The 26,465-nt window shown below is 42.3% G+C and overlaps 1 protein-coding gene across 1 annotated transcript in view; it reads right to left on the minus strand.

Moving 5' to 3' along the window:
• The window catches only part of LOC138765347 (atrial natriuretic peptide receptor 2-like), a 71,041-nt gene that overhangs the window by 35,416 nt on the left and 9,160 nt on the right, over positions 1 to 26,465 (minus strand). Inside the window, exons 6-10 of the mRNA XM_069942389.1 lie at positions 14,981 to 15,083; positions 12,411 to 12,556; positions 5,971 to 6,043; positions 5,740 to 5,887; positions 3,366 to 3,452 (exon numbers count right to left, since the gene is read on the minus strand). Of these exons, the coding sequence (XP_069798490.1) occupies positions 3,366 to 3,452; positions 5,740 to 5,887; positions 5,971 to 6,043; positions 12,411 to 12,556; positions 14,981 to 15,083 (557 nt within the window). The remainder of the gene's footprint in view (positions 1 to 3,365; positions 3,453 to 5,739; positions 5,888 to 5,970; positions 6,044 to 12,410; positions 12,557 to 14,980; positions 15,084 to 26,465) is intronic.

Raw genomic sequence — 26,465 nt, forward strand, 5'->3', positions numbered from 1 at the left:
GGAAGATTTGTTAGTGCTACTCCGGAGGATTTAAACTCGATTTGCCAGGGGATGGGAACCAGAGGGCCAGAGCAAATAGAGGAGTGGAGGAGGGAAAAGATGATGTGAAAATTGCATGTGCTGTTAGAAGTCAATGGGTTGTACGTGGTGGAAATATTCTCAGGTGCATCTATTTCAATGCAAGGAGTGTCATAGGAAAAGCAGACGAGCTTAGAGTGTGGATTGGCACATGGAATTATGATATTATTAGTGAAACTTGACTGGAGGAGGGGCAGGACTGGCAGTTCAATGTTCCGGGCTTCTGTTGTTTCAGACGCGATAGAACAGGGTGGGGGGTATGAAATGGAAAGGAGTGGCATTGTTCATCAGGGAAAATATCACAGCTGTGTTTGGGGAGGACAGACCAGAGGGCTCGTCCATTGAGGCCACAGCACCTAATAGCCCCAATACACCTGGGTTTGTCCGATCTCAGAAGCTAAGCAGGGTCAGGCCCGGTCAGTACTTGGAGGGGAGACCGTCTAGGAATACCAGGTGCTGTAGGTTTCTGAGAGGAGTGCTGGACAAAGTGGTGATTTCCAATCTTTCTTGCAGGAGATAAAAGTTAACGAATTTCATGTATGTTACATTCTAAATGACCTAAATGACATATTACATGACAATAATGGAACCTTTAACAATATGGGTGAATCTGAGGTACGGGAAAAGTATGGCCACACTCATGGGGTTGTATTATAGACCACCCAACAGTCAAGGAGAATTAGAGGAGCAAATCTGTGGAGAGATAGCAGACAGCTGCAAAAAACAATGTTATGATAGTAGGAGGTTATAAACTTTCCACATATTGACTGGAACTTCCTTACTGTAAAAGGGCTGGATGGCTTAGGGTTTGTCCAAAGTGGAAAACTGAAATGAGACAGTTCAGGTGGCAGAAGTAGGTGTAGGGGAACATGTTGGGTCCAGTGATCATAATACCATTAGTTGAAAGTTAATTATGGAGAAGGATAGGTCTGGGCCTCGAGTTGAGATTCTAAATTGGAGAAAGGCCAATTTTGAGGAAATGAGGAAGGATCCAGAATGTGTGGATTGGGATGTTATTTTCGGGCAAGGATGTGCAAGGTAGGTGGAGGACCTTCAAAGCTGAAGTTTTGAGATTACAGAGTTTTTATGTTTCTGTCAGGATTAAAGGCAAAGTTCGCAGGCATAGGGAACCTTGGTATTTGAGTGATATTGGGGATCTGGTTCAGAAGCAGAGAGAGGTGTATAACAGGTACAGGCAACATGGAGCAAATTAAGTACTTGAGGACTATTAAAAATGCAAGAAAAACCTCAAGAAAGAAATCAGGAAGGCTAAAAGAAGACATGAGGTTACTTTGGCAGACAATGCGAAGGAAAATTGTAAGGGTTTCTACTGGTATATTAAGGGCAAAAGGAGAGTAAGGGACAAAATTGGTCCCTTGAAGATCAGAGTGGTCAGCTTTATATGGAGCTAAAAGAGATGGGGGAGATCTTAAATGTTTTTTTCATCAATATTCACTCAGGAAATGGGAAGAGAGCCATGGGGAGTAAGGGAAACAAGCAGTGAAGTCATGGAATCTACACAGATTAAAGAGGAGGAAGGGCTTGCTGGCTTAAAGCAAATAAGGATGGATAAATCCCCAGGGCCTGACAAGATATCTCCTTCAAAATGTGAAGGAAGGTTGGTGTAGAAATTGCAGGGGCTCTGGCAGAAATATTTAAAATGTCCTTAGCCATCAGTGTGGTGCCGGAGGATTGGAGGGTAGCTCATGTTGTTCCGTTGTTTAAAAAAGGCTCCAAAAGTAATCCTGAAATTTATAGGCCAGTGAGCCTGATGTTAGTGGTAGGTATGTTTTTGGAAGGTATTGTAAGAGATGGATATTAAATTATTTGGGTAGCCAAAAATTGATTAGGAATAGTCAACATGGCTTTGTGCATGGTAGATCATGTTTAACCAATCTTATAGAGTGCATGGAGAGGTTAACAGGAAAGTCAACAAAGGAAAGACTGTAGTAAGACTTTAGTAAAGCCTTTAACAAGGTCCTGTATGGGAGGTAAGTCAGGAAGATTCAGATACTGGGTATTCATGGTGAAGTAGTGAACTGGATTCAACAATGGCTGGATGGGAGAAGCCAGAGAGTGGTGGTAGATGATTGCTTCTTAGCCATATTACACCCAATTGACCTAGAGCCCTGTATATTTTGGAGGGTGGGAGGAAATCAGAGCCACTGGAGGAAGCCCATGCAGACACGGGAGAACATACAAATTCTTTACAGACAGCACGGGATTTGAACAGCATCAGGCAAACCGCTTCGTTAACCATGCCGTCCAATAAATAAACTTTTATATTTATTATCTCTTACTGTTGGCATGGGTGGTAAATTACTGTATATGCTCATGTTATTGTTGACTCCCCCCTCTTATTTTTGGCCCCGACCACCCGAACTCCCGATGCCCCAACAGCGGATCCTCACCCCAAAAGCGGATCCTCGCCTTGACCGGCTGCCCATCCGAGCTCCCGACGCCTTGAATGACGCAGGTATTTATGAAGTCAAAAGTTTGACACATAAAAATCTACTCCCCCCACCCCCAGCATTTTTTGGCCTGAAAAAGTGGTCCAAACAATTGGGCAATTCAATGAGTACATACATGAGTAGTGTATGTTATATACCCATGAGGCTACAGTAGGAATTTCAGTGCATCTGTACATTGCACCCATGGGTATGGCGCAGAATGTTTGGCATAACGGTTACCTTTTACAGTGCCAGCAATTGAGAGCATGGTTTGAATCTCACACTGCCTGTAAGGGGTTTGTACATTCTCCCCGTGTCTGCGTGGGTTTTCCCCGGGGGCTCCAGTTTCCTCCCACTGTTCAAAACGTACCGGGAGTTGTAGGTCAACTGGGTCTAATTGGCGGCACGGGCTCCTGGCCGGAAGGGCCTGTCACTGTACTGGATGTCAAAATTCTAAAAATTAATAATTTAATTTAAAATTAAAAAAATAACAATTTAAACTTTTCCCCTTTCCCCTTTCACCTTTAACCCATGTCCTCTGGTTTGTATCTCACCCACCCTCAGTGGCAAAAGCCTGTCTACATTTACACTGTCTGTCCCCTCACAATTTAAAACACCTCGATCAAATCTCCCCTCATTCTTCTACACTCCAGGGAATAAAGTCCTCACCTGTTCAACCTTTCCCTGTAACTCAGTTCCTGAAGTCCAGGCAACATCCCAGAATATCTTCTCTTGGGTGTAAATTGGGCAGAATGGACTCATGGGCCAAAAGGGCCTGTTGCCGTGCTCTATGTCTACATTTTTAGAAACATTTAAAAGAAAACTCTCATCATGTACCTTATCTGCTTTACTTCTTTCCTGATGGATTTTGAGAGAGTGAAGTTTTTCTTGTGGATCCTTTTGATGGCCACTGTTCGACCGTCACTGGAAGAAGAGAGGGAGACTCCAATGAACCAGGATACAGAACCCATACACGCCCACTAAACCCAGAGACTGCATTGAAATGTTTGCAAAGTTCTGATTTATTGTCAGAGTACATCCATGACATCACATACAACCCTGAGATTCTTTTTCCTGTGGCCCAGGCAGAATTTCTACTTAACAATGCAGTCATGAAGCGCTTAAAGTCCATGATACATTCTGTGAAATAGGACATTATGAGATATGGATGTTGCAAACAGCACATTATTGAGTTATCTCCACTACATCTGTTCTCCGATCATAGTGGATGTAACCAGATAATTGCTTTGCTTCCATTTAATCATCAACTCATACTGATTTCAGTTTGAAACATATAGATATGCACACCATAAGTACAATGGATAATCGATGTGACCACGGACATACTGTATATGCGGATGGACATTGCCCACTGCCTGAACAGACTGTAGTGCAAAAATCTGTACTCAAGAAAAGTTAGGTATACAAAAGTGAAATGTCAACAAACTGACTGTGCAAATGTGCAAAGTAGGAGTCCTTAAATGATCCCCTGATTGGGTTTGCCGTTGAGGAGTCTGATGGTGGAGGGGGAGCCGCTGTTCCTGAACCTGGTGGGTGCGGGAGTTTTGTGGCACCAATACCTCTTCCCTGGTGGCAGCAGCAAGAACAGAGTCTGTGTGCTGGGTGATGTTGATCCTTGATGATTGCTACTGCTCTCCGACGGCAGCGTTCCCTGCAGATGTTCTCAATAGTGGGGAAGGTTTTACCTGTGGTGCCCTTGGCTATGTCCACTACCTTTTGCAGGCCTTTAACCTCAGGGGTATTGGTGTTCCCATACCAGACCTTGAATTAGCCAGTCACCATTACCATTCCAATCACTAAAAGTATTTGGGAAGTAGCAATCCAATTGTACTCAGATTGGGACTTAGCAACAGCCATTTATGCTCTTATGTAATCAACTTTTTTTTTTAAAACTCGCGTCCCACTTTAAGTAATCCCTATTCCATCGGTGCTCTGCGATTAATAAGGGATTGCTTATTGTCTTTTTATTTAATTCAATCATGTACATCATCATAGAGCTTTTATTTACAAAGAACCTGTAGGGCTACAGGTAAGAATTTCAGTGCATGTGTACACGATTTACAACATAATTTACACCGTCGGAGAGCAGCAGCGATCATCAAGGATCCACCACCCAGCGCACGCTGGGTTCTCACTGCTGCCATCAGGAAAGAGGTGTAGGGGCCACAAGACTCGCTCCACCAGGTTCAGGAACAGCTGCTCCCCCTCCACCATCAGACTCCTCAACAACCAACTTGTATATGTACTCTGACAATAAATTTGAATTTTAACTCTAGGTCATAGAAATCTACGTCACAGAACAGGCCCTTTGGCCCATAGAGTTGTGCTGACCTAATTACCTACTCGAACAACTGCCTAAAATTTCCCAACTGCATAACCCACCATTTCTCTCAGACCCATGTACCTCTCTAATAATCTCTTCAAAGATACTATCGCACCTACCGCTGCCACCATTACCGGCAGCGCATTTCATACACCCCCAACTCTCTGTGCCGTGTGTATGACAATAATCTCATTATAGAACATTCCCACACAGTACAGGCCCTTCAGCCTTTAAAGTTGTGCTAACTTATATCAAGTTTAGGTTCAAGTTTACTGTCGTCTGATTGTACAAGTACAACCCTATGAAACAGTGTTCTCTGTGCAAAACATGCAGGCACACACCCAGACATAACACACCTACAGACAAACAATACACATGCAGGACAAGTATTATATCTATACTAATAAATAAATATTGGTATGTACACATGGGAGTCTCGGATGGTTATTGCGAGCAGATCCTTTGGTCATTCAGCATTCTCACTACCCGATAGCTTCTATTTACAGTATACCTACTCAATAAAGTAAATCTTCCCTACCTCACACCGATACCCCTCTATTTTTCTTGCCTGTAAAAGAGTCTCCATCACCACCCCTGCCAATGCATTCCAGGCATCCAATACTCTCTGTGTAAAAAACTTACCCTGATGTCTCCCCAAAACTTTCCTCCCCTCATCTTGTACTCATATCCTCTGGTGTTTTCTCTTCCCTCCCTGGGAAACAGGCACTAGCTGCCCTCCTTGTCTCTGCCTCTCAGAATCTTGTGGGTCTCCATTAAGTCACCTCTCATCCTTCTACGCTCCAATGTGGAAAGCCCTAGCTTTGCTATTGACTTCTGTGTAACAAAACCAACAGCATGGAGACTTACAAGATACCAGACTGTATAGAAAACACATTGGGTTCAGCATTTGCAATGTGTCCACTTGCAGAATTTTCAGTCATGTGACTTGCGGTCGAAATGCCATTGGCTTGTCGGAAGGTTGCGACGCTGCCCGTTCCCATGGGGAACTTGCTGCCTGCAATGTAGAGCAAGGAATTGAGACAAAATTTGAGATTGTGGCAGAGAAGATTTGTAAACCACCTGTGCTGAAAGAAATACCTGTGCTAATCTCCTTCAGACTGATGATCCAGCTCTCGTCCCACAGCATCTTCCGCTTTTGGTATTCCAGCCACTAAAACACGGGAACTCCGTTAGAATTGGAGAACGAGCAAGAGTGTTACTGGGACTGGACAGGCAAGCATAACAAGGAGAGGCTGGAACAGCCAGGCCTCGTGTCCATGGAGCATACAATGCCACGGGGTGACCTTACAGAAGTAGATAAGATCACGGGGGCCCATAAGTAAGGTGATTGGCCTTTTCCCCAGGGAAGGGGAGGCCAGAATTTGTGGGGCATTAAGTTCAAGGTCAGAGGGGGATCAGCTGGTGGAGGAAGTGGTAGAGGTGTGGACAATTACGGCGGCATGGTTAGAGCCATGTTGTCATAGCGCCAGAGTCTCAGGTTCGAATCCTGCGCTGTCTGTAAGGAGTTTGTACGTTCTCCCCGTGTCTGTATGGGTTTCCTCCAGCGGTTCCGGCTCCCTCCCACCCTTCAAAATGTACGAGATTCATAGGTTAATGGGGTGGTGCAGGTTTCATGGGCCGGAAGGGCTATTACCGTGCTATTTTGTTACAAATTGAAATATTTTAAATTAAATTACTTTTAAAAGACATTGGGACAGGTGCACAGAGAGGAAAGGTCTAGATCATTGGTTCTCAACCTTTTTCTTCCCACCCACATTCCACCTTAAAAAATCCCTTACTAATCACAGAGCACCAATGGCATAGGGATTACTTAAAGTGGGATGTGAGTGGAAACAAAATGGTTGAGAACCACTGGTCTAGAGGGAATTGTGTCAAATATATATATTTAATTTTTATATTTATTGTTTTTTTTCAGTGTTACGACATACTGAGGTAATTTAATTTACACAATTGTTATTGGTGTATCATGAGGCTGTAACAAGAATTTCATTGCACCTGTACATTGTACAGGTTGTCCTCAACTTACAACCTACACCAGTTATATTGAAATTTTTGAATAACTATTGTACATAAGCTGAAATTCTTCAATAAAGGTTCATCTGTTGAAATTTCTTTTGAAAATTTGCTTTAATACCCCATTACATGCAAATCCCGTTACGACCAATCCAAGTTATGGCCAACCCTTCAGTCCCAGTTACGGTCATAAGTTGAGGACAACCTGTACTTAGGTAATGACAATAAACTCTCATTCTCATACTTAAAACAGGCAAATGGGACTAATTCCCATTGGAAGAAGATTCTGAAGGTGGTGACTGCAGCTCAGAACATCACACAAACTTCCCTCCCCTCCACGGACTCCATCTACTTCTCTCACTACCTGGGAAAGGCAGCCGACACACTGAAGGACGTATCACACTCTCTTCTCCCTCCTTCCATCATAGAGAAGGCTCAAGACTCAGAAATCATGCACCGACAGGCTTATAGAAAGTTTCTTCCCTGCAGCTATCAGGCTCCTGAATGGATCCCACAACTGCCCTTGCAGTTAATTGTTTCTCATTGTATCTCTACCATCTGCAGTTGTGCTCTTGTTCAGCTGTGTGAATGTTAGAGTTGACCTGCTAGACTGCTCACAGAAAAATTCTCTTCACAGTAGAATGAGGAGAATTAACACGACAAATAAACTTAAACTTCAGGTTAGCAACTTGGCAGGCATGGACAAGTCGGGCCAAAGGGCCTGTTTCTATCCTGTATGACTCCATGGCTCACAGAGACACTCACAAAAGACTGCAGAAGGTATCAAACACAGCCAGGTCCATCTCAGGCTCCAGCCTCCCATCCACTGCAGACATTGGTGTGAGGAGCTGCCTCAAGAAGGCAGCTGATCTCACTGCTCCCTTTGGGCAGAAGGTATATGAGCCTGAAGACCAGCATCTCTAGGTTCAAGAACAGATTCTTTCCAGCAGCTATCAGGCTCTTGACCTTCCCCTTGTTGCATTGATCAGGAACTCTCTGCATTATTTCTGCATTAGGATTACTGTAAATATTTATTATCTGTTTTTGCCATCTTTAAATTCAATTAATTTTACTATTATCATTTTTTAAAAAAAACAATTACCGGTTCAGCACCATCAAGTAAGAATTTACGTGCACGTTTCTGACAGCAAACACATCATTATTATCATGAACCAATGAATGAGGTAATGTTTTAACCATGTACAATGTGTCTGATGGCAGTCAGATTTTATAGAGTCACACAGATTTTATAGGCTCAACTTGTACACCCATGCCAATCCCACCTGCCTGTGCTTGGCCCATATCCCACTGAACCCATCCTATCCAGCTATCTGTTCAATTTTATCTTCAACCACTTCCTCCAACAGCCCATTCCATACGCCCACCACCTCTTGTAAAAACGTTACTCCTCGGGCCGGAGAAAGGGAGGACCTGGCAGAGGGAGTGTCCATTGAGTCAGTGTGGGTGGTAGGAAGGGAGCTATCATTGTGCTGGGATTTGTCTATAAGCCCCCAAATAGCCCTCAGGTCACCAAGGAGCAGATAAGCAGGCAGATTTTGGAATGGTGGGAAATACAGGGGTGTAGTTATGGGTGATTTCGACTTCCCTAATATTGACTAGCACCTCCTGACTGCAAGAGGGATAGATGGGGCTGAATTTGTCAGGTGTGTATGAGAAGGATTCCTGACACAGTACATGGACTGGCCAACTAGAGGAGAGGCTGCACTGGGGAATGAACCTGGTCAGGGGATGGACCTCTCGGTGGGGGAGCATTTTGGTGAGAGTGACCACAACTCCCTGAGCTTAAGCAAAACTATTGAAAAGGATCCAAACAGTCAAACTGGGGAAGTGCTCAACTGGAGAAGGGCAAATTACAATGGGATGAGGCAGGGACGAGCGAGAGTAAATTGGAAACAGATGTTTAAGGGTGAAAGCAAAGAAGTAAGGTGGAGAAAGTTTAGGGACCACTTGTGCTGTGGGAAGGATAGGCTTGTCCCACTTGGACAAGGAAAAGATGGTGAGAAAAGGGAACCATGGCTGACAAAACAGGTGAGGTAGATGGTCAAGAGGAAGAAGGAAGCAGGAAACAGGAAGGGCTCGTGATAAGTATATAGCAGCCAGGAAGGAGCTTAAGAAAGTCCTTAGGAGAGCTCAAAGCAGACATGAGAGGCCCTTGGCATGTAGGATTAAGGAGAACCCCAGCGTGTTGACTTGTTGTCCATATATGTGAAGAACAGAAGGATGATGAGAATAAAGGTGGGGCGTGAAAGCATAAAGGAAGTGGCAGGTGCCTGGAGGCAGAGGAAGTTGGGGAGGTCCTAAATGAGGTCTTAAATGAATACTTTGCACCAGGATTCACAAGAGAAAAGTACCATGATCACAGTGAATTAAAAATTGAACAGGCCTGTGTGCTAGACAATGTGAGATTAAGCAAGTGAAAGTGTTGGATCTTTTTAAAAACATCAAGATTGTTAAGTCCCCAGGGCCAGACGCAAAATACCCCAAGCAGCTGTGGGAAGTGAGGGAAGAGATACCTGGGGCAAAAGCTTTGATCTTTGAATCCTCTTTGGCCGCAGGGGAGGTACCGAAGGATTAGAGAATGGGAAATTTCGTCCCCTTGTTTAAAAAAGGTAATAGGGAGAATCCTGGGAATTACAGACTGGTGAGTCTTAACATCAGGGGTGTGTAAACTAGATGATGGGGTGGTGAATTGGATTAGTAAATATGCAGACGATACTAAGATAGGTGGAATAGTGGATAATGAAGAAGGTTTTCAAGGATTGCAGAGGGATTTGGGCTGCTTAGAAAAGTGGGCTGAAAAATGGCAGATGGAATTTAATGCTGATAAGTGTGAGGTGCTTCATTTTGGTAAGAAGAATCAGAATAGGACATACGTGGTAAATGGGAGAGCATTGATGAATACAGAAGAGCAGAAAGATTTAGGAGTAACGGTACATCATTCCCTGAAGGTAGAAACTCACGTGAATAGGGTGGTGAAGAAGGCTTTTAGTATGCTGGCCTTTATCAATCATTGCATGGAATATAGGAGTTGGGAGGTGATGTTGAGATTGTATAAGATGTTGGTGCAGCCTAATTTGGAGTTCTGTGTGCAGTTCTGGTCGCCTAATTAGAGGAAGGATATAAACAGAGTGGAGAGAGTGCAGAGAAGGTTTACCAGAATGTTACCTGGGTTTAAGCATCTAGAGTATAGGGAGAGATTGGACATATTAGGTCTTTATTCTTTGGAGCGTAGAAGGTTGAGAGGGGATTTGATAGAAGTATTTAAGATTATGAAAGGGATAGACAGAGTGGATGTGGATAGACTATTTCCGTTAAGAGGAGGAAAGATTAAAACAAGAGGACATGAGTTAAGAATTAAGGGGCAGAGGTTTAGAGGTAACATGAGGGGGAACTTCTTTACTCAGAGAGTGGTAGCCGTGTGGAATGAGCTTCCGGGAGAAATAGTGGCGGCGGAGTCAATTGTATTATTTAGGAAAAGGTTGGACAGGTATATGGATGAGAAGAAGATGGAGGGTTATGGGCATTGTGCAGGGAGGTGGGACTAGAAAGGGGTGTTTGGTTCGGTGTGGACTGGAAGGGCCTAATGGCCTGTTTCCGTGCTGTAATTGTTATGTTATGTTATTCTTAAGGATAGGATCTATGAGCACTTGGAGAAGTCCAGTTTACTCAGGGATAGTCAGCAGGGCTTTGTGAAGGGAAGGTTGTGCCTCATGAGTCTAAATGAGTTTTTTGAGGAGCTAACAATAGAAATTGATGAGGGTCAGACAGTAGATGTGGCCCACATGGATATTAGCAAGACATTTGAAAAAGGTCCCCGACGAGAGGCTCATCCAGAAAGTCATGAGGCATAGGATCAGTGGAAAATTAGCTGTTTTGACTTGTAGAAATTGGCTTGTAGAAATGAGATTAGTAGTGGAAGGAGAGGATTCTACCTGGAAGTCAGTGACTAGTGGAGGGGCTGCAGTGATCTGTTCTGGGACCCTTGCTCTTTGTGATTTTTATAAATGACCTGGATGAAGAGGTGCAAGGATGGGTCAGTAAGTTTGAGGACGATACGAAGGTTGGAGGAGTTGTAGATGGAGTTGAAGGGTGTCAAAAGTTACAAGAGGATATAGACAGGATGCAGATTTGGGCAGAGAAGTGGCAGATGGAGTTCAGTCCAGATAAGTGTGAGGTGATGAATTTTCGAAGAACAAACCAGAAGGCTGAGTACAGGGTTAATGGTCGGTTACTTAAGAGTGTGGAGGAACAGAGGGACCTTGGGGTTCAAATCCATACATCCCTCAAGGTCACCTCATAGGTTGATATATAGTTAAGAAGGCTGATGGGAAGCAGGGCTTCATTGATAGGGGGATTGAGTTTGGAGTATAACGGTCATGTTATTGGTCTACCAATCTCTGGTGAGATTATACTTAGAGTATTGTGTTCAGTTCTCATCACCTCATTATAGGAAGGGTGTGGTAACTCTGGAAAGGGTGCAGAGGAGATTTATCAGGATGTTGCCTGGATTGGAAAATAAGTCTTATGAGGCAAGGTTAGCAGAACTGGGACTTTGGAGCATAGAAGGATGACATGAGACTTAATAGAGGTCTACAAGATTATGAGAGGAATAGATCTGCAAGATTCTGAGAGGCTTAGATAGGGTGGACAGCCAGCACCTGTTTCCCAGGGCAGGATCAGCAAACACCACAGGACATCTGTACAAAGTGAAGGGAGGGAAGTTTAGGGGAGACATTTTTTATATACACTGAGTTGTGGGTGCCTGGAAAGCCTTGCCAGGGATGGTGGAGAAGGCTGAAACATTAGTGACATTTAAGAGACTCTTAAACAGGCATATGGATGAAAGAAAAATAGAGGGTTAATGGGGTAGGGAGAGTTTAGTACTTTTTTAAAATGAAAGAATACAAGGATTGGCACAATATCAAGGGGTGAAGGGCCTGTACTGCGTTGTAGTTTTCCATGTTTTAGGTTCCTGTTAAATCTCCCCCCTCACCTTAAACCCATGCCCTCTGGTTACCATAGAAACACACCAAAACGGTGGAGGAACTCAGCCGGTCTTTTCAGCTTCCATAGGAGACAAAGATATATTGCCAACGTTTTGTGCTTTCTTCCTGATTACCGATTCCCCTGATCTGGGCAAAATACTCCATGTGATCATCCTCTCACGATGTCATCCACTTCCCTGAGGTCACCCCCTCATCCTTCTCTCTGAGGTCACCCCCCTCCTCCTCCTCACTGAGGTCACCCCCTCATCCTCCTCTCTGAGGTCACCTCCTCATCCTCCTGTGCTCCAACGAATAAAGCCCCAGCCTGCTCAACCTCTCCCTGTAGCTCAGCCCCCCCACCCACTCCCCCATCCCGAGTCCTGAGAATATCTTCTCTGCCTTGTATCTCAGCGACATTTATTCTAACTAACACAGATTCCGCCTGCATTGCTGAGGGTGCAATGAAATGGAGTGTGGACCAGGATTAACTTCACCTACCACCAAAGTGAGGACAAACCCAGTGGTGAAGAGGGCAATTGGAAGTCCAATGACAGCTTTGATCCCAGCAGACATGGGGCAGGGTCCACAGTCAGCAGGACAGGTGTCACATCGTTCGTCCTCATCACACACCCTGTCGTCACAGACTGTGAAGCAAGACAGGTTAGCAAGTAGGATCACACTTGGTCAGGCAGTGTCCATGGCGGGATTGAGACTTCTCCTGGGAGAATGGGGAGACCCAGCGCTCCTCCTCATTGTCCTAGTGCCTGGTCATTACACCAATGACAGTTTTAAGTAGTCAGTTGATGGGACCGGTAACGTTTTTATCTAACATGTTTCGGGTCTGGGACCCTATATTGAGACTATTCTCCTGGGAGAATGGGGAGACCCAGCGCTCCTCCTCATTGTCCTAGTACCTGGTCATTACACCAATGACAGTTTTAAGTAGTCAGTTGATGGGACCGGTAACATTTTTATCTAACATGTTTCGGGTCTGGGACCCTATATTGAGACTATTCTCCTGGGAGAATGGGGAGACCCAGCACTCCTCCTCATGGTCCTAGTGCCTGGTCATTACACCAACAACAGGTCAATTGACAGGACTGGTAATTCTTTTTATAAAATTTGGAGAATCCATGAAGGTCCAAGTCAGAGATGGTGGAGTCCATGCTTGACAGCCCAGACCACAAGGGGTGCTGGCTCGGGGAGGGGGGGATGCAGCTGACCAGCGCAGGATACCAGAGTGGAAGAACACTCCTCCCTTCCCCACCTCACTGAGAAGGAGAAGTCTGGGACAGGATCCCACAGCAGTGGACCAGTGAGGGGCTAGAAGGCTGAGGGATCCACGCAGCAAAACCTGCAGATCTGGGACTCTGACCGACCTTGACAATATCACTTTCTCCTCACTAACATAGAGAAACCCCCAAGGGAGCGTGCTCAGGCACTTGCTCCACTCCATGTATATCCAAGACTGCGAAGCCAAGTTCGGCTCCAACTCAATCCACAAAGGCGTCATCTGTGGCAGCTCTTACAGCGTTCAAATTCCACACTGCCATAAGGTGCTTCCACTTTCTCCCTGTGTCTATGTGGATTTTGTCTGGGAGGGCTCTGGTTTCCTCCCACCCTTCAAAACGTACCGGAGTTGTAGGTCAATAGCATGGGCTCGTGGGCAGAAAGCTCCTGTTACCGTGTTTTACATCTAAATTCTAAAACAATTAACTATACCTGATTGTTGATGGCTGAGTAACTGGAAATGATGAATCAGATACTGGATGGAGATCCAGAATGTGCATGGGTGGTGCTACAACAACAACCTGCACGAAGGAGATATTTTAATTTGGATTCTAAAAATCGGCTTGTACACCTTTTGAATGCTGAGAAGTGAGGGCCAGAGGAATGAAGTGGCTGAAATAATGTTTCCTCTTTAGAGTTTGTTCCTGAGTATGTAGATGGAGTTTAACCTAGACAAGTGTGAGGTTCTGCACTTTGCAGGGCCAGGCCTGGACAAGTGTGAGGTGTAGTGAACTGGGATTCACTAGAGGTGTCCTGTACTAATGATTGGTCCCGGCTCCTCCCCAGGGGACCCATATATATCCCTGGTTTCCTGCCTAAACCTTGAACCCCTCTGAAGACTGTTCATGAACCCTCCCTGTGTTGTAAGCTAATAAAAGCGTTAGTTCTCCCTCCAGTCAAGCGTAAGCTTTTGTCTACGCTACAGGTGGTCAAATATAAAAGGAACATATACTGTTAATGGCAAGCCTGATGTGCAGAGGGATCTGGGGGTCCAGGCCCATAGCTCGTTGAAAGTGGTCACACAAGTAAATGTACAGAAGGTGTACGGCGATTCATTGGGCACTGAATATAAGAGCAAGGAGGTCATGTTGCAACGATATAAAATTTTAGTTGGGCCACTCTTGGAAATACTGTGTGCAGTTCCAGTCACCCCATCGCAGGAGGGATGTGGGGGGCTTTGGAGAGTTAGCAGAAGAGTTTCACCTGCATGTTGCCTGGTTTAGAGCACGAGTTCTAAAGAGGTTGAACAAACTGGAGTTGTTTTCTCTGGGGTGTCAGAGACTTAGGAGAGGTGTGGATTGGGTGTATTTAAAGTAGAGATTGATCAGGTGGTTGATTAACCAGAGCATCAAAGGTTCTGGGCAGAAGGTTGGGCAGTGGGACCAAGTGGGAAAATGGATCAGCTCATAATTGAATGGTGGGGTAGACTTGATGGGCTGAATAGCCTATTTATGCTACTCCATCTTATGGACAGTCAGAATGTTTTTCCCCAGGGTAATAGCAACACACACCAGAGGACAGGTGTTTAAGGTGAAGAAGAGGAAGTTTAAGGCCAATGTGTGGGGTAAATATTTTACACAGAGAGTGGTGGGTGCCTGGATCGGGCTGCCAGGGGCAACGGTGGAAACAGATCCGTGTTCAATGGGGTTTTTGAAAGATGTGAATATGAAGGGGGAGTGAAGTAGCAGAGTGTTAGTTTGGTCATCATGTTCAGTGGGCTGCAGGGCCTGTTCCTGCATGCACTGTTCTGTGCTGTATAACACCAAGTAAATCAGTACCTTGTGCACTTTGAACAGTTGTCTTTGCCTCCAAAGCAGCGTGCATCCTGCCCACCTTCACATGTGCGATCATGGAAGTCACCCCAGCATGGATCAGCACCACCTAAAGGCAGAGAGGACATCTGTCAGAGACTTGCACTGTCTAGGAGTTTGGTATACGGTACGTCAACAACCTCTACAGCGGATATTGTCAGGTGCGTCACCGCGTGGGATGAGAACGGCTCGGCGCAAGGCTGTAAGAAACTGCAGAGGGTTGCAAACGTGACTCAAATCATTTCACACCCCCTCCGTCACACACACACCCCCCTCCCTCCATCAACTCCATCACACACACCCCCTCCCTCTATCCACACTATCACACACACACACCCTCCCCTCCATCACGCCCCCTACCCTCCATCAACTCTGTTGCACAAACCCTTCCCCTCCATCGACTCCATCATACACCTCCCTCTCCTTCAACTCCGTCACACCCCCTTGCAGTTTATCGACATTGTTACGCACTCCCCTCCCCTCCATTGACTCCATCATGCACACCCCCTTCCCCTCCATCGTGCGCATCCCCTTCCCCTCCATCAATTTTGCCTAGAATTCCCACTGCCTTGGAAAAGCATCCAGTACATGAAAATACATCCTACCCAGCCCTACTCTCTTCATCTTCCTCCCACAAGGAAGAACATTCACAAGTGTGAGATCACCATTAAAGCATAGAACACCACAGCACAGAAACAGGCCATTTGGCCCTTTTAGTCTGTGGTGAAACATCATTGTCATTCGTCCCACTGATCTGCACCCATTCCATAACCCTCCAGACCTCTCCCATCCATGTATCTGTCCAATTTATTCTTAAAACTTTAGAGTGAGCTCACATTTACCACATGAGATGGCAGCTTGTTCCACACTCACACCACTCTCTGAGTGAAGTTCCCCCAAACCTTTCCCCTCTCACCCTAAAGCTACATCCTCTCAAATTTATCTCTCCTAATCTATGGAAAGAGCCTTCTCACATTTACTCTGTCTTTACCCCTCATAATTTTGTATACCTCCATAAAATTTTCACCAGACTCTGGGGAAATGATAAATTGTTACAGCTCAGGAAGGTTCTAGTTGGTTTCAGAGAAAGATTTGTTGGTTGTTGGATACACCAAATGATTCTTTCTGATCAGTCACTTCGGTATCTTGCCAAAGAAACTTGCCCCATCGTGGGTTTTCAAAATGATAACCTCTTCTTCCAGGTCACCAGAGTTCCTCTTGTTTCCCTTATTTCAGGAGAAACACTCTAGCCGGCCATTTCCTCTTATAAGGACTACAAAGGTTTTGAACAGGCTGAACTCAGAACTCACAACCAGTCTTCAAAATGGGGTTTCAACAAGCCCCAGCCAGCATCATGTTGCAGCCTTCACAATACACTGCAGTACTCTTCAACTGAATTCTCTCTCTCTCTCTCTCTCTGTATGTATATATATATATCTATATATCTATATAGATATATATATCTATATATATATAGATATATATATCTATATATATATCAGTCCAATTAACACCTACTTGTGAAGTCCCCATAGGCATTCTTCAAAGTTTCTGTAAAGTCACTGTGGACATGAAGCCTCTCAGCAAAGCTCTTGCATTTTAACTAAGATATCTTTTGTGAAGTGTTACTGTTTTTTAGTGAAGTGACCTACACACTAAACCCCTCACAATTTATCTCTTTTAAAGACATATTTATATATAACATAAAATATAATATAACCTGTAACCCTTTCCCCTACAAGGAATTTTCACTCGAGTTAAAATTCAGTTATAATAAACTGATTCAACAATCACTAGTGATAACAATACAAAATATATCACATTATAACAAAATATCCGAATGTTGAGAGTTTATATTTCTTCACATGTTCAATTTTAAAATCTTGACAAACAATCCGCTATTAGATTATTTGTACCTTTGATATGATTAATTTGAGGATTATATTCTTGCAATATTAAACTCCAGTTTAACAATCTTCTGTTTTTATTCTTCATTTTATTCAAAAACACCAGAGGATTGTGGTCAGTCAATATCACAGTTGGTTCATGAATGGTACCCAGATACACATTAAAATTCTGCAGAGCAAGTATTATAGAGAACAATTCCTTCTCAATAGTGGAATAGTTCCCTTGATGAACATTGAATTTATTTGAAAAGTAGGCATCTGGATGGTCAATTTCATCATGTTTTTGTAATAAAACTGCACCTGCTGCTCTCTCACTGGTGTCCACTGCTAAAGAAAATGATCTGTCAAAATCAGGAGGTTTTAAAACAGAGTGATGGTATAGCATCTCCTTGAAATTTTCTAAAGCTCTGAAAAACTTTCATCCACACAATTTTCTCCCCTTTCTCAAAAGGATGGTTAAAGAAAGAGAACTTCAGCAAAATTTCCTGCCATTCCTAAAAACCTTCTCACTGCTTTCTTGCCATTGGGAGTAGGAAACTCAGAAATTGCATTCACCTTAGCTTGAATAGGTGCAACTTTGCCATGGCCAACTACATGACCTAAATATGTCACAGTCGCATGTCCAAATTCATTTTTAGCTAAATTGACAGTTAAGTTTACTTTGGATAATCTTGCAAACAATTTGTCCATTTCCCTCAGATGTTCTTGCCATGTGTCACTCTTTGTGAGCAAGTCATCAATATAAGCATCTGTATGTGTTAACCCTTGGATAACCAAATTAATCATCCTTTGGAATATTGCAGGGGCATTTTTCATGCCAAAATGTAACAGATTATACTTCTATAAACTGGATGGAGTTACAAAAGCTGAAATATTCTTTCCTCGCACAGGTAGAAGTACACACCAGTAACCCTTCAACAAATCCATCTTAGTAAGAAATTTAGCTTTGCCAATTTTATAAATACAAGCATCTATTCTCAGAATAGAATAATCATCTGTTTTAGTTACTGAATTAACCTTCCTGTAATCTGTACAGAACCTAACAGTTCCATCTGGTTTCAGTACGAGAATATAAGGAGAACTCCAATATGAGTTGGAAGGTCTAATAATATCATTTCTCAAAATATATTCCACCTCCTGATCCATGTTTCTACTCTTCTGCTTGTTTATTCTATATGGGTGATGTTTTATGGGATTTGCTTCTCCTACATCTACATCATGATAAATCACTGATGTCCTTTTTGGCACATCAGGAAACAAAATTGCATGTTTCAAAAGTACCTACTTTAATTGCTTCTGTTGTGATTTAAGATGGTCTAACTTTTCATTCAGATTTTCCAAAATTATTGGGTTAGACAGGTGCACAGGAACCATGGTTTCTTTCAGGTTACCCTCACAAGATTCTGTTTCCATAATCTCATGATCCATAACTTATTCAACCCTGCCAACATCTCTGATACAGACTGTTCTCCATTATCCTTATCCTCATAATAATGTTTCAACATCTTTATATGACAAACCTGAGTTTTATTTCTTCGATCTGGAGCATTAACAACATAGTTAACATCATTCAGTTTTGATTTCACTTTGTATGGTCCAGAGAAATTTGCTCTAAGAGGATTTGTCGTGTTAGAAAAAAAATTAAAACTTTACTTCCCATCTTAAAACTTCTTAATTGAGCTTTCCTGTCAAATAAACAGTTTGACGTTGAATCATTTTTTCATAATTAAAAGTTTGCATAGTATTATAACGTACCTTCAATTTAGATAATTGTACCTTACCTCTGTTGAATTTTTCTGTAATTTTTTCTCTAATATTGCAATTTCTTTTTCTAAATTCTGACTTTCTACCATGTACTGTTTCTTCACTTTCACTGTATAACTAATAATCTGACCCCTCAAATACACCTCCCATAAAGTGAACTTACTCTGAACTGAACCTTCATTCATTTCTTAAAAAAGTTAATTTAATCTCTAACAAATTTAATAAATACAGGCTTCTTTAACAACATTTCATTAAATCTTCAATGGTAAGTCATTTCTGCCACCTCAGCTCCACGACATGAAATTAACAATAGTGAAAGATCAGACAAAATCCTGCTCTTATATTAATTGACTAATTCTACCTTGCAAATGTGCCGATACCAAAAAGAGGTTGATTCTTGAGAATGTATCATGATGGGCAGAGTAAAATGAAAAATCTTTTTCAGTCAGATTCATCCACCTCCATATTTCCATTAAATTTAAATCTCTCATCAACTCAGTTATTCTTTTAGCCATTTTAGCTTTCTTCACAATTTTTGGAGATTTATCCAACAATGGATCCAAACAGCAATTAAAATCCTCTCCTACTATAATATTATCATTTGGTTGGTTCAATTTCAAAAATTCTTCTATAACAAATTCTGCATCATCTTCATTCGTCAAAGTCCAAGCTTCTGAAAATATTTTACAATTAACCTTAAACACTCTACCTGTGTTAGTAGAAAAAAATTCCAACATGAAAGGCACTTTTATATGTATCAAAATCACTACTCCTCATGCTTTAGAATTAAAAGAAGATGCTATCACATGACCAACCCAATCTTGTTTCAACTTCAAATCTTCTTTCTCAGTCAGATGGGTCTCTTTTAAAAATGTAATGTCCACCTTCATCTTCTTAATATAATCCAGTGTTCATTTCCAATTTATCGGATGATTAATCCTTTTAACATTAAATGTCGCAAAATTCAAATTACTCATTATTCCCCTTAAAGTGGCACCCAACACAACTAACCCTTACATGAAATTAAAAAGCTCCTAAAAAAAACCTTTAAAACTACCTGTATAAAAATATATAAAGTAAACAAATTAAGTTAAAAAGAATCTCTTTACAAAAAAATAAATTAAACAAAAACACCTAAGTGGTACCCCCCTCTATAAACCATATGTGGTCAATACCACTAATGGCAGACGACTTTGGAAGTTTCAGAGTCGCCCACCCCCCTCAGCTGATAGTCCAAAAGAAAACTTTTCCACATTAAGACATTCATCCCACGGACTCCATGCCACCAACAGCTTGATCGTCTTCTCCAGTCTCAATCAATTGCTGCTCTTCCGAAGTCTACCTTCCATTTCCATTCCCATTGTTCTTCGAGGATGCCTGCAATTTCAACTGTCTCTGCAACTCAGAACTATGTGGATTATTTGGTAGAGAATGAGCAAACGTCAAAGCTTCAGTCTCATCCTCAAAAAACTGAGCCTGAAAATTACCGTAAAACATTTTCAGTACAGCTGGATATCTGAAAGCAAGTCTGTATCCCTTCTTCCATAAAACCGCCTTCGCTGGATTAAATTCCTTACGTCTCCTTATAACATCCTGACTCAAATCGGCATAAAAAAGCACTTTATAACCCTGGACCACCAAAGGTCCCTGATTTTGGCGAGCCTTTTGCAGTGCAAGACGTAAAATCATCTCGCGATCTTGATACCACAAACACCGAATAAGAACCGCTCTAGGGGGCTGGTCCGGAAAAGGTTTTCACCTTATCGTCCTGTGTGCTCCAACCCATCTGGGAACGCATCTTCTCCCAACATTTTGGGTATCCATTTCCAAAAAAACTTCACTGGGTCTGTTCCATCTATATCTTCCGGCAGTCCTACTATCTTAACATTATTGCACCAACTCTGATTTTCCAAGGAGTCAGTCTTCTTCAAAAACTCTCATTTTGGTATATCCCAACCAGTAATACAGTGTTAAACATAGTCCATCCTTCCAGAATATCTTTCCACTTTATCACTGCAGTCACAAAATCCCCTTTTAATTTCTTTAAATTCATCTTGCTCCGTTTCCACCGCTCTCAGACATTTATTAACGTCTGTTTTAATTGTAGACACTTCTTCATATATATTGGCCATTTTCCCTCTTAATTCAGCTAATTGAGTCCTTATTGGCCAGAAAGCCTTGAGTTACTTGCACTGTCAATAATATCCATTCTTCACATAAAATCTTCTGATAAAGATACAGTAGCATCCCCTTCAGCAACTGAGGTTTTAAAAGTTTGTAGTGGAATAGATTTAAATCTTTGAGGCCGATCTTCAATAATTCTGGCTGCTTGTAATATTGTTGCTGATGCTTTCACTTGCTTCATCATCGTCACCAGTTCTTCTTCTTGTTCCACAGCCACCATCTCAGCCCTTGCCACTTTGCTGCGGCTCTGAACACCCCCCCCCCCAACCGAGCCGACATAATTGGCCGGTCATCCCCGCAGCTTGGGTCCGATCGGGCGTAGTGTGCGCTTCACCGCGCATACCCAGTTCAGTCAGGGCCTGGAGGCGTAGTTCCTCCAACCCTGCACTTGCAGCCAGCCACGCACACGTGCTCGTGATCAGGGCGCTCACCCTCCCCGACATCTAGTGTCGCACTTGCACACCCCCCCCCCCCCACTCCGAGATGGGACTCACCGCACCGGCGGCATCTTGCATCCCTGAACGCAAGGAGGCCGCCGGTGTAGTAGATAACTTGGTCTGAAGACTTCGGGGCTTCAGTAATCAACTCTCGTGGATCCTTCTGAAAGGTGGGTCTCAGTTCCTCCGCACTTTCAGCTCTTTTAAAATGTAATTTCTTCACCAATTGGCCTCTTTTTTCCCTCATTTTTTACTGTAGTTAACACTTTAACCTTTTCAGAAAAAGTTTTAAATATATTGAATGTCTTTACTTTTCGAGCATTAATTATTCAGCTGGGGAGAGGCGGTTTCACATGTCTTCTTCCTATGCCATCTTGCTCGTTTTGATTTCACTTTGTACGGTCCAGAGAATTTCGCTCCAAGAGGATTGTCATGTGTTGGAAACAAAATTAAAACTTTACTTCTCATCTTAAAACTCCATACTTGAGCTTTCCTGTCAAATAAACACAATTTTACCCTGAGCCATTTCTACATTCGCTTGAGCCAAAGTTCACCTACTTTTAACCAATCTTTAAGTTTAGAAACATAATCCAACAAGTCCAACTGTACATCCTCATTAACCCACTGTTCTGTTAACAACATTAAAGGTCCTCTAACCTGATGTTCAAACACAATTTCAAAGGGGCTGAAACCTAATGACTCCTGCACAGACTCTCTTCCTACAAATAACAGTAAGTGAATACCTTCACCCCAATCTTTTCCATTCTCCATTCAGTAAACTCTCATCATACATTTAATAGAATGAAATCTTTCCAAAGCTCCCCGAGTTTCTGAATGGTACACAGATAAAATGATCTGTTTTATTCCCAATTTATAAACCAACTGTTGAAACAACCCAGACATAAAGTTAGTTCCTTGATCACTCTGGATTTATTTAGGTAATCCAAAAACTGAAAAATTTTTCCAAAGCCTTTACCATTGTTTTGGCTTTAATATTTCTCAGTGGTATAGCTTCTGGAAATCTTGATGCAGTACACATAATTGTTAACAAGTACCGATTCCCAGCTTTTGTTTTAGACAAGGGACCCACACAATCCACAATAACCTTAGTGAAAGGTTCCCCAACAACAGGAATAGGTTGTAATGGAGCCACTGGAGGACCCTGGTTAGGTTTCCCCACAACCTGACAAATGTGACATGTCCTGCACCAATTTACAACATCCTTCCTCAAACCAGGTCAGAAAAATGGTCTCAAAATCTTATTCATGGTTTTCTTTACACCAAGATGACCACCCAAAGGTGTACTGTGGGCTAGATTAAAAATTTCCTTCTGGTAATTTCTAGGAACAACCAGCTGATGAATCACACCCCCCCCCCCCCCACCACCCCCGCCCCCTTAGGATGTTAGGAACATCTAGAGGTCTCCATTTCCTCATTAACAATTCATCTTTCAAGTAATAATCCACAGGCTAATTCTTTAATCTCTTCCTCATTTACAGATTTGTCCCTTAAGATCAGCTTCTGTCTTTTGCTGCTCAATTAACTCTTTCCTTGACAAAGACAAATCCAGACTCTCACTTTTAACCTGCTCCTTCTGGATGATTTCAGAAATACTGGGCAAGTCTCTATCAACTGGATCCTCCTCTGCTCTCATCATTTTCTTAGACAAAGACCTTGTTACAGCACATGCAGGATATATCTCACCATCCTCTTTAACCTCATCCTTACTAGGCTGATTTGTTAATCTCAAAGCTGACCCAACTTTATCTTCTGCCAAATCATTCCCTAATAAAAATGGTTAACTTTGAAATAACTCCTACAACTAATTCTGAATTTAACACTATTTTGTGAATAAATATGTTTCTACCTGACCAACACCTCTAATCAAAGTCATCTCTCCTGTGTCCGTCTTTTGATCAAGAGTTAAAACATTCCCCAACGACAGTGACTGGGCCGCCACAGTATCTGTAAGAATCTTATTTAGAACCTGTGATTTTCCATCCTCCACTGAAACCAAGCCCTCTGACACAAAAGGTTTGGAACATCTGCTCTCATTAAATTCAACTTTTCTCATTTCTTTTTCCAACACTAAACAATTGGCAAGAACATGATCAGGTTTCTTACAAAAATGATGTTCAAATCCAGAGGTTCTGTCCTTTCCAACCTTACCTTCATCTTTTTCTAACATTCTCCCCAGTCTTAATTTCAGGCTTACTAATCTGTTCCACATTAAACTTCTGAAAAGGCTCACTATACTGAAATTTGTTTTTGTGATTCAGGGCATTTTCATCTGCTAACCTAGCCATTTGTTGCCACGTCCCCACGTCTCTCTCATCCAGGTATAACTTAATCTCCTTTGGGACACACCTTTTCCTTTCCTCAATTAATAACAATTCTTTCAATCTGTCAAAATCATTATTTATTCTTTTTGAAGTGCACCAACGGTCAAAACATACAAATTTTTCCAGACCAACATCCATATAAGATTGGTTCTATGTTTTCACCATACTCCTAAATTTTTGTCTATGTGCTTCTGGAACCAACTCAGAAGCTTTCAATACTGCTTGTTTAACAGTATCGTAATTTGCCTCTTGCTCTGCAGTCAAACTAGAGGATGCAATTTGTGCTTTTTTCCTTCAATGCACTTTAAAGCATTAGAGACCATTTTTCTCTTGGCCATCTTGAGCTCTCAGCAACCTTTTCAAAAAGCTGAAAATAGGGATCTATATCTCCCTCAATACCTCTACTAGCCAAAAACCTTTCCCCAAGAGTTACTGCCTCAGTTCTCTTACCTCCCTCCATCTCAATTTTTAACTTTTCTAATTGAAACCGTCCAACTCTTTCAATTTTCCATTTCTTTTTTTGTCTTTCATTATCCTCCCTCCATTTCTCAGCTCTTTCTAACTCATATTTCCTCTGTTTTTCAACTTCCTCTGCTTCATTTTTTTGCCTCCTGTTTCTCTCTTTCTTCTACCACCCTCAATTTCTTCAATTCCAATTGTAATTCTCCAGAAAATTGCCTGTCTTTCTCAACAAAGTTTACCTCACCTATATGATATTTCACTATAATCCTCACCCAATGCTTGGCTTCAGTCAGCTTTAATGACCATCTTTTCCTTTTCTCTGCAGCTCCGCAGGTGATGGTTGTAACAAAAATGTACTAACATCCATTGCTGCTATTTTCCACACACACAAGTTTTACATTAGCTTAGAAAAACCAATTAAAAATAAATCACAAAAACTCCAAAAGTTTAAGATCCCAAAACTCCAAATATTTCAGTCCAAAAAAAGGACGATCCCCCAATTTTGTAACGAGACCTTGCTTGTGCATGAATCGCAAAAAGTTAGGTTGCAGGTGCAGCAGGTTATTAAGAAGGCAAATGGAATGTTGGCCTTCATCGCTAGAGGAATTGAATTCAGGAGTAGGGAGGTCATGTTGCAACTGTATAAGGTACTGGTGAGACCGCACCTGGAGTACTGTGTCCAGTTCTGGTCTCCATATTTGAGGAAAGATATACTGGCTTTGGAGACGGTCCAGAGGAGGTTGATCCCTGGGATGAAGGGGTTGACTTATGATGAAAGATTAAATCGTCTAGGATTGTATCGCTCGAGTTCAGAAGAATGAGAGGAGATCTTATAGAAACATATAGGATTATGAAGGGTATGGATAGGATAGATGTAGGAAGGTTTTTTGAGCTGGCCGGGGAAACTAAAACGAGAGGACACAGTCTCAAGATTCGGGGGAGTAGATTTAGGACAGAGATGAGGAAAAATAATTTTTCCCAGAGAATAGTGAATGTTTGGAATTCTCTAACCAGGGAAGTGGTTGAGGCTGCCTCATTAAACATATTTAAAATTCGGTTAGATAAATTTTTACATGATAGAGGAATTAGGGGATATGGGGAGAAGGCAGGTAGGTGGAGTTAGGTCATAAATTAGATCAGCCATGATCGTATTTTATGGCGGAGCAGCCTCGATGGGCCATTTTTGGCCAACTCCTGTTCCTACTTCCTATATTCCTATGTTCCTACGTTCCAGAGGATCGCAAAACACAGCAGCAATAGAAATTCACTAAGACAAATGATTACTTAAACAAAAGTTTAATTTTCTTTAAAAATAAAAATAGGATCAAATTTTAACTTATTTCTATAAATTCAACCTCCTAATTCTCAGCAAACATGTATGTAATGTGTGTATATATTCAGGGACATTCTTTAATTCACAGACCAATCTCACTTCTCATTCCTCACCGGTATCAGGCAATTCTTACACTGTGCCAGAAATTAACAATTATGAATCTTCACCAGGCTCTAGTGTTTAAAGATAAATGGTTACCACTCTGGAAGGTTCTAGTTGGTTTCAGAGGGAGACATGTTGCTCATTGGACACACGCACAAACTGATTTCCTCCGATCAGTCGCTTCATTGTCTTGCTGAAGAAATTTACCCCTTCAAGGGTTTTCCAAATGATAACCTCTTCTTCTAGGTCACCACAGACTTCCTCTTGTTTCCCTTATTTCAGGCAAAACACTCCAGCCAGCCATTTCCTCTTGTAAGGACCACAAGGGTTTTGAACAGGCTGAACTCAGAACTCACAACCATTCTTCAAAATGCGATTTCAACAAGCTGCCAGCTTGCCATGTTGAAGCTTCCCAAAAGCCACTGCAGGTCTTTCAACTGAATTCTCTCTATATATAGGTGAAAGCCTGTTTGGTATTTTCTCTCTCACCGCTTGCAAAACCTCATGACCTGCCTTAGAACAGCAAACTGCAACCAGACAGATGGCTGCACCAGAATCAAATTCTGCCTGGCCATCTGTGGCTTTAAGGACAATAGTCCATTTACTCCTCAGCATCAGTCCAATTAACACCTCCTTGTGAAGTCTCCATAGGCATTCTTCATTTTATCTGTAAAGTCACTGTGGACATGATGTCTCTCTTCCAGAAAAGCTCTTGCATTTCAAATAAGATGTCTATTGTGAAATGTTAATATCTGTTTGTGAAGTGACCAACACTAATCCCCCTCCCCACCCACAATTTATCTCTTTTAAAGACATACTTATAGATAATATAACTCATAACAGAGCCAAGATGGAAGCTGCCGCCGTAGATGATGCCACGGTAGTGGGTTGTATAAAGGACGGGGATGAGGACAGAGATTG

Source organism: Narcine bancroftii, chromosome 5, assembly GCF_036971445.1.
Source record: "Narcine bancroftii isolate sNarBan1 chromosome 5, sNarBan1.hap1, whole genome shotgun sequence".
In the NCBI taxonomy this organism is placed as follows: domain Eukaryota; kingdom Metazoa; phylum Chordata; class Chondrichthyes; order Torpediniformes; family Narcinidae; genus Narcine; species Narcine bancroftii.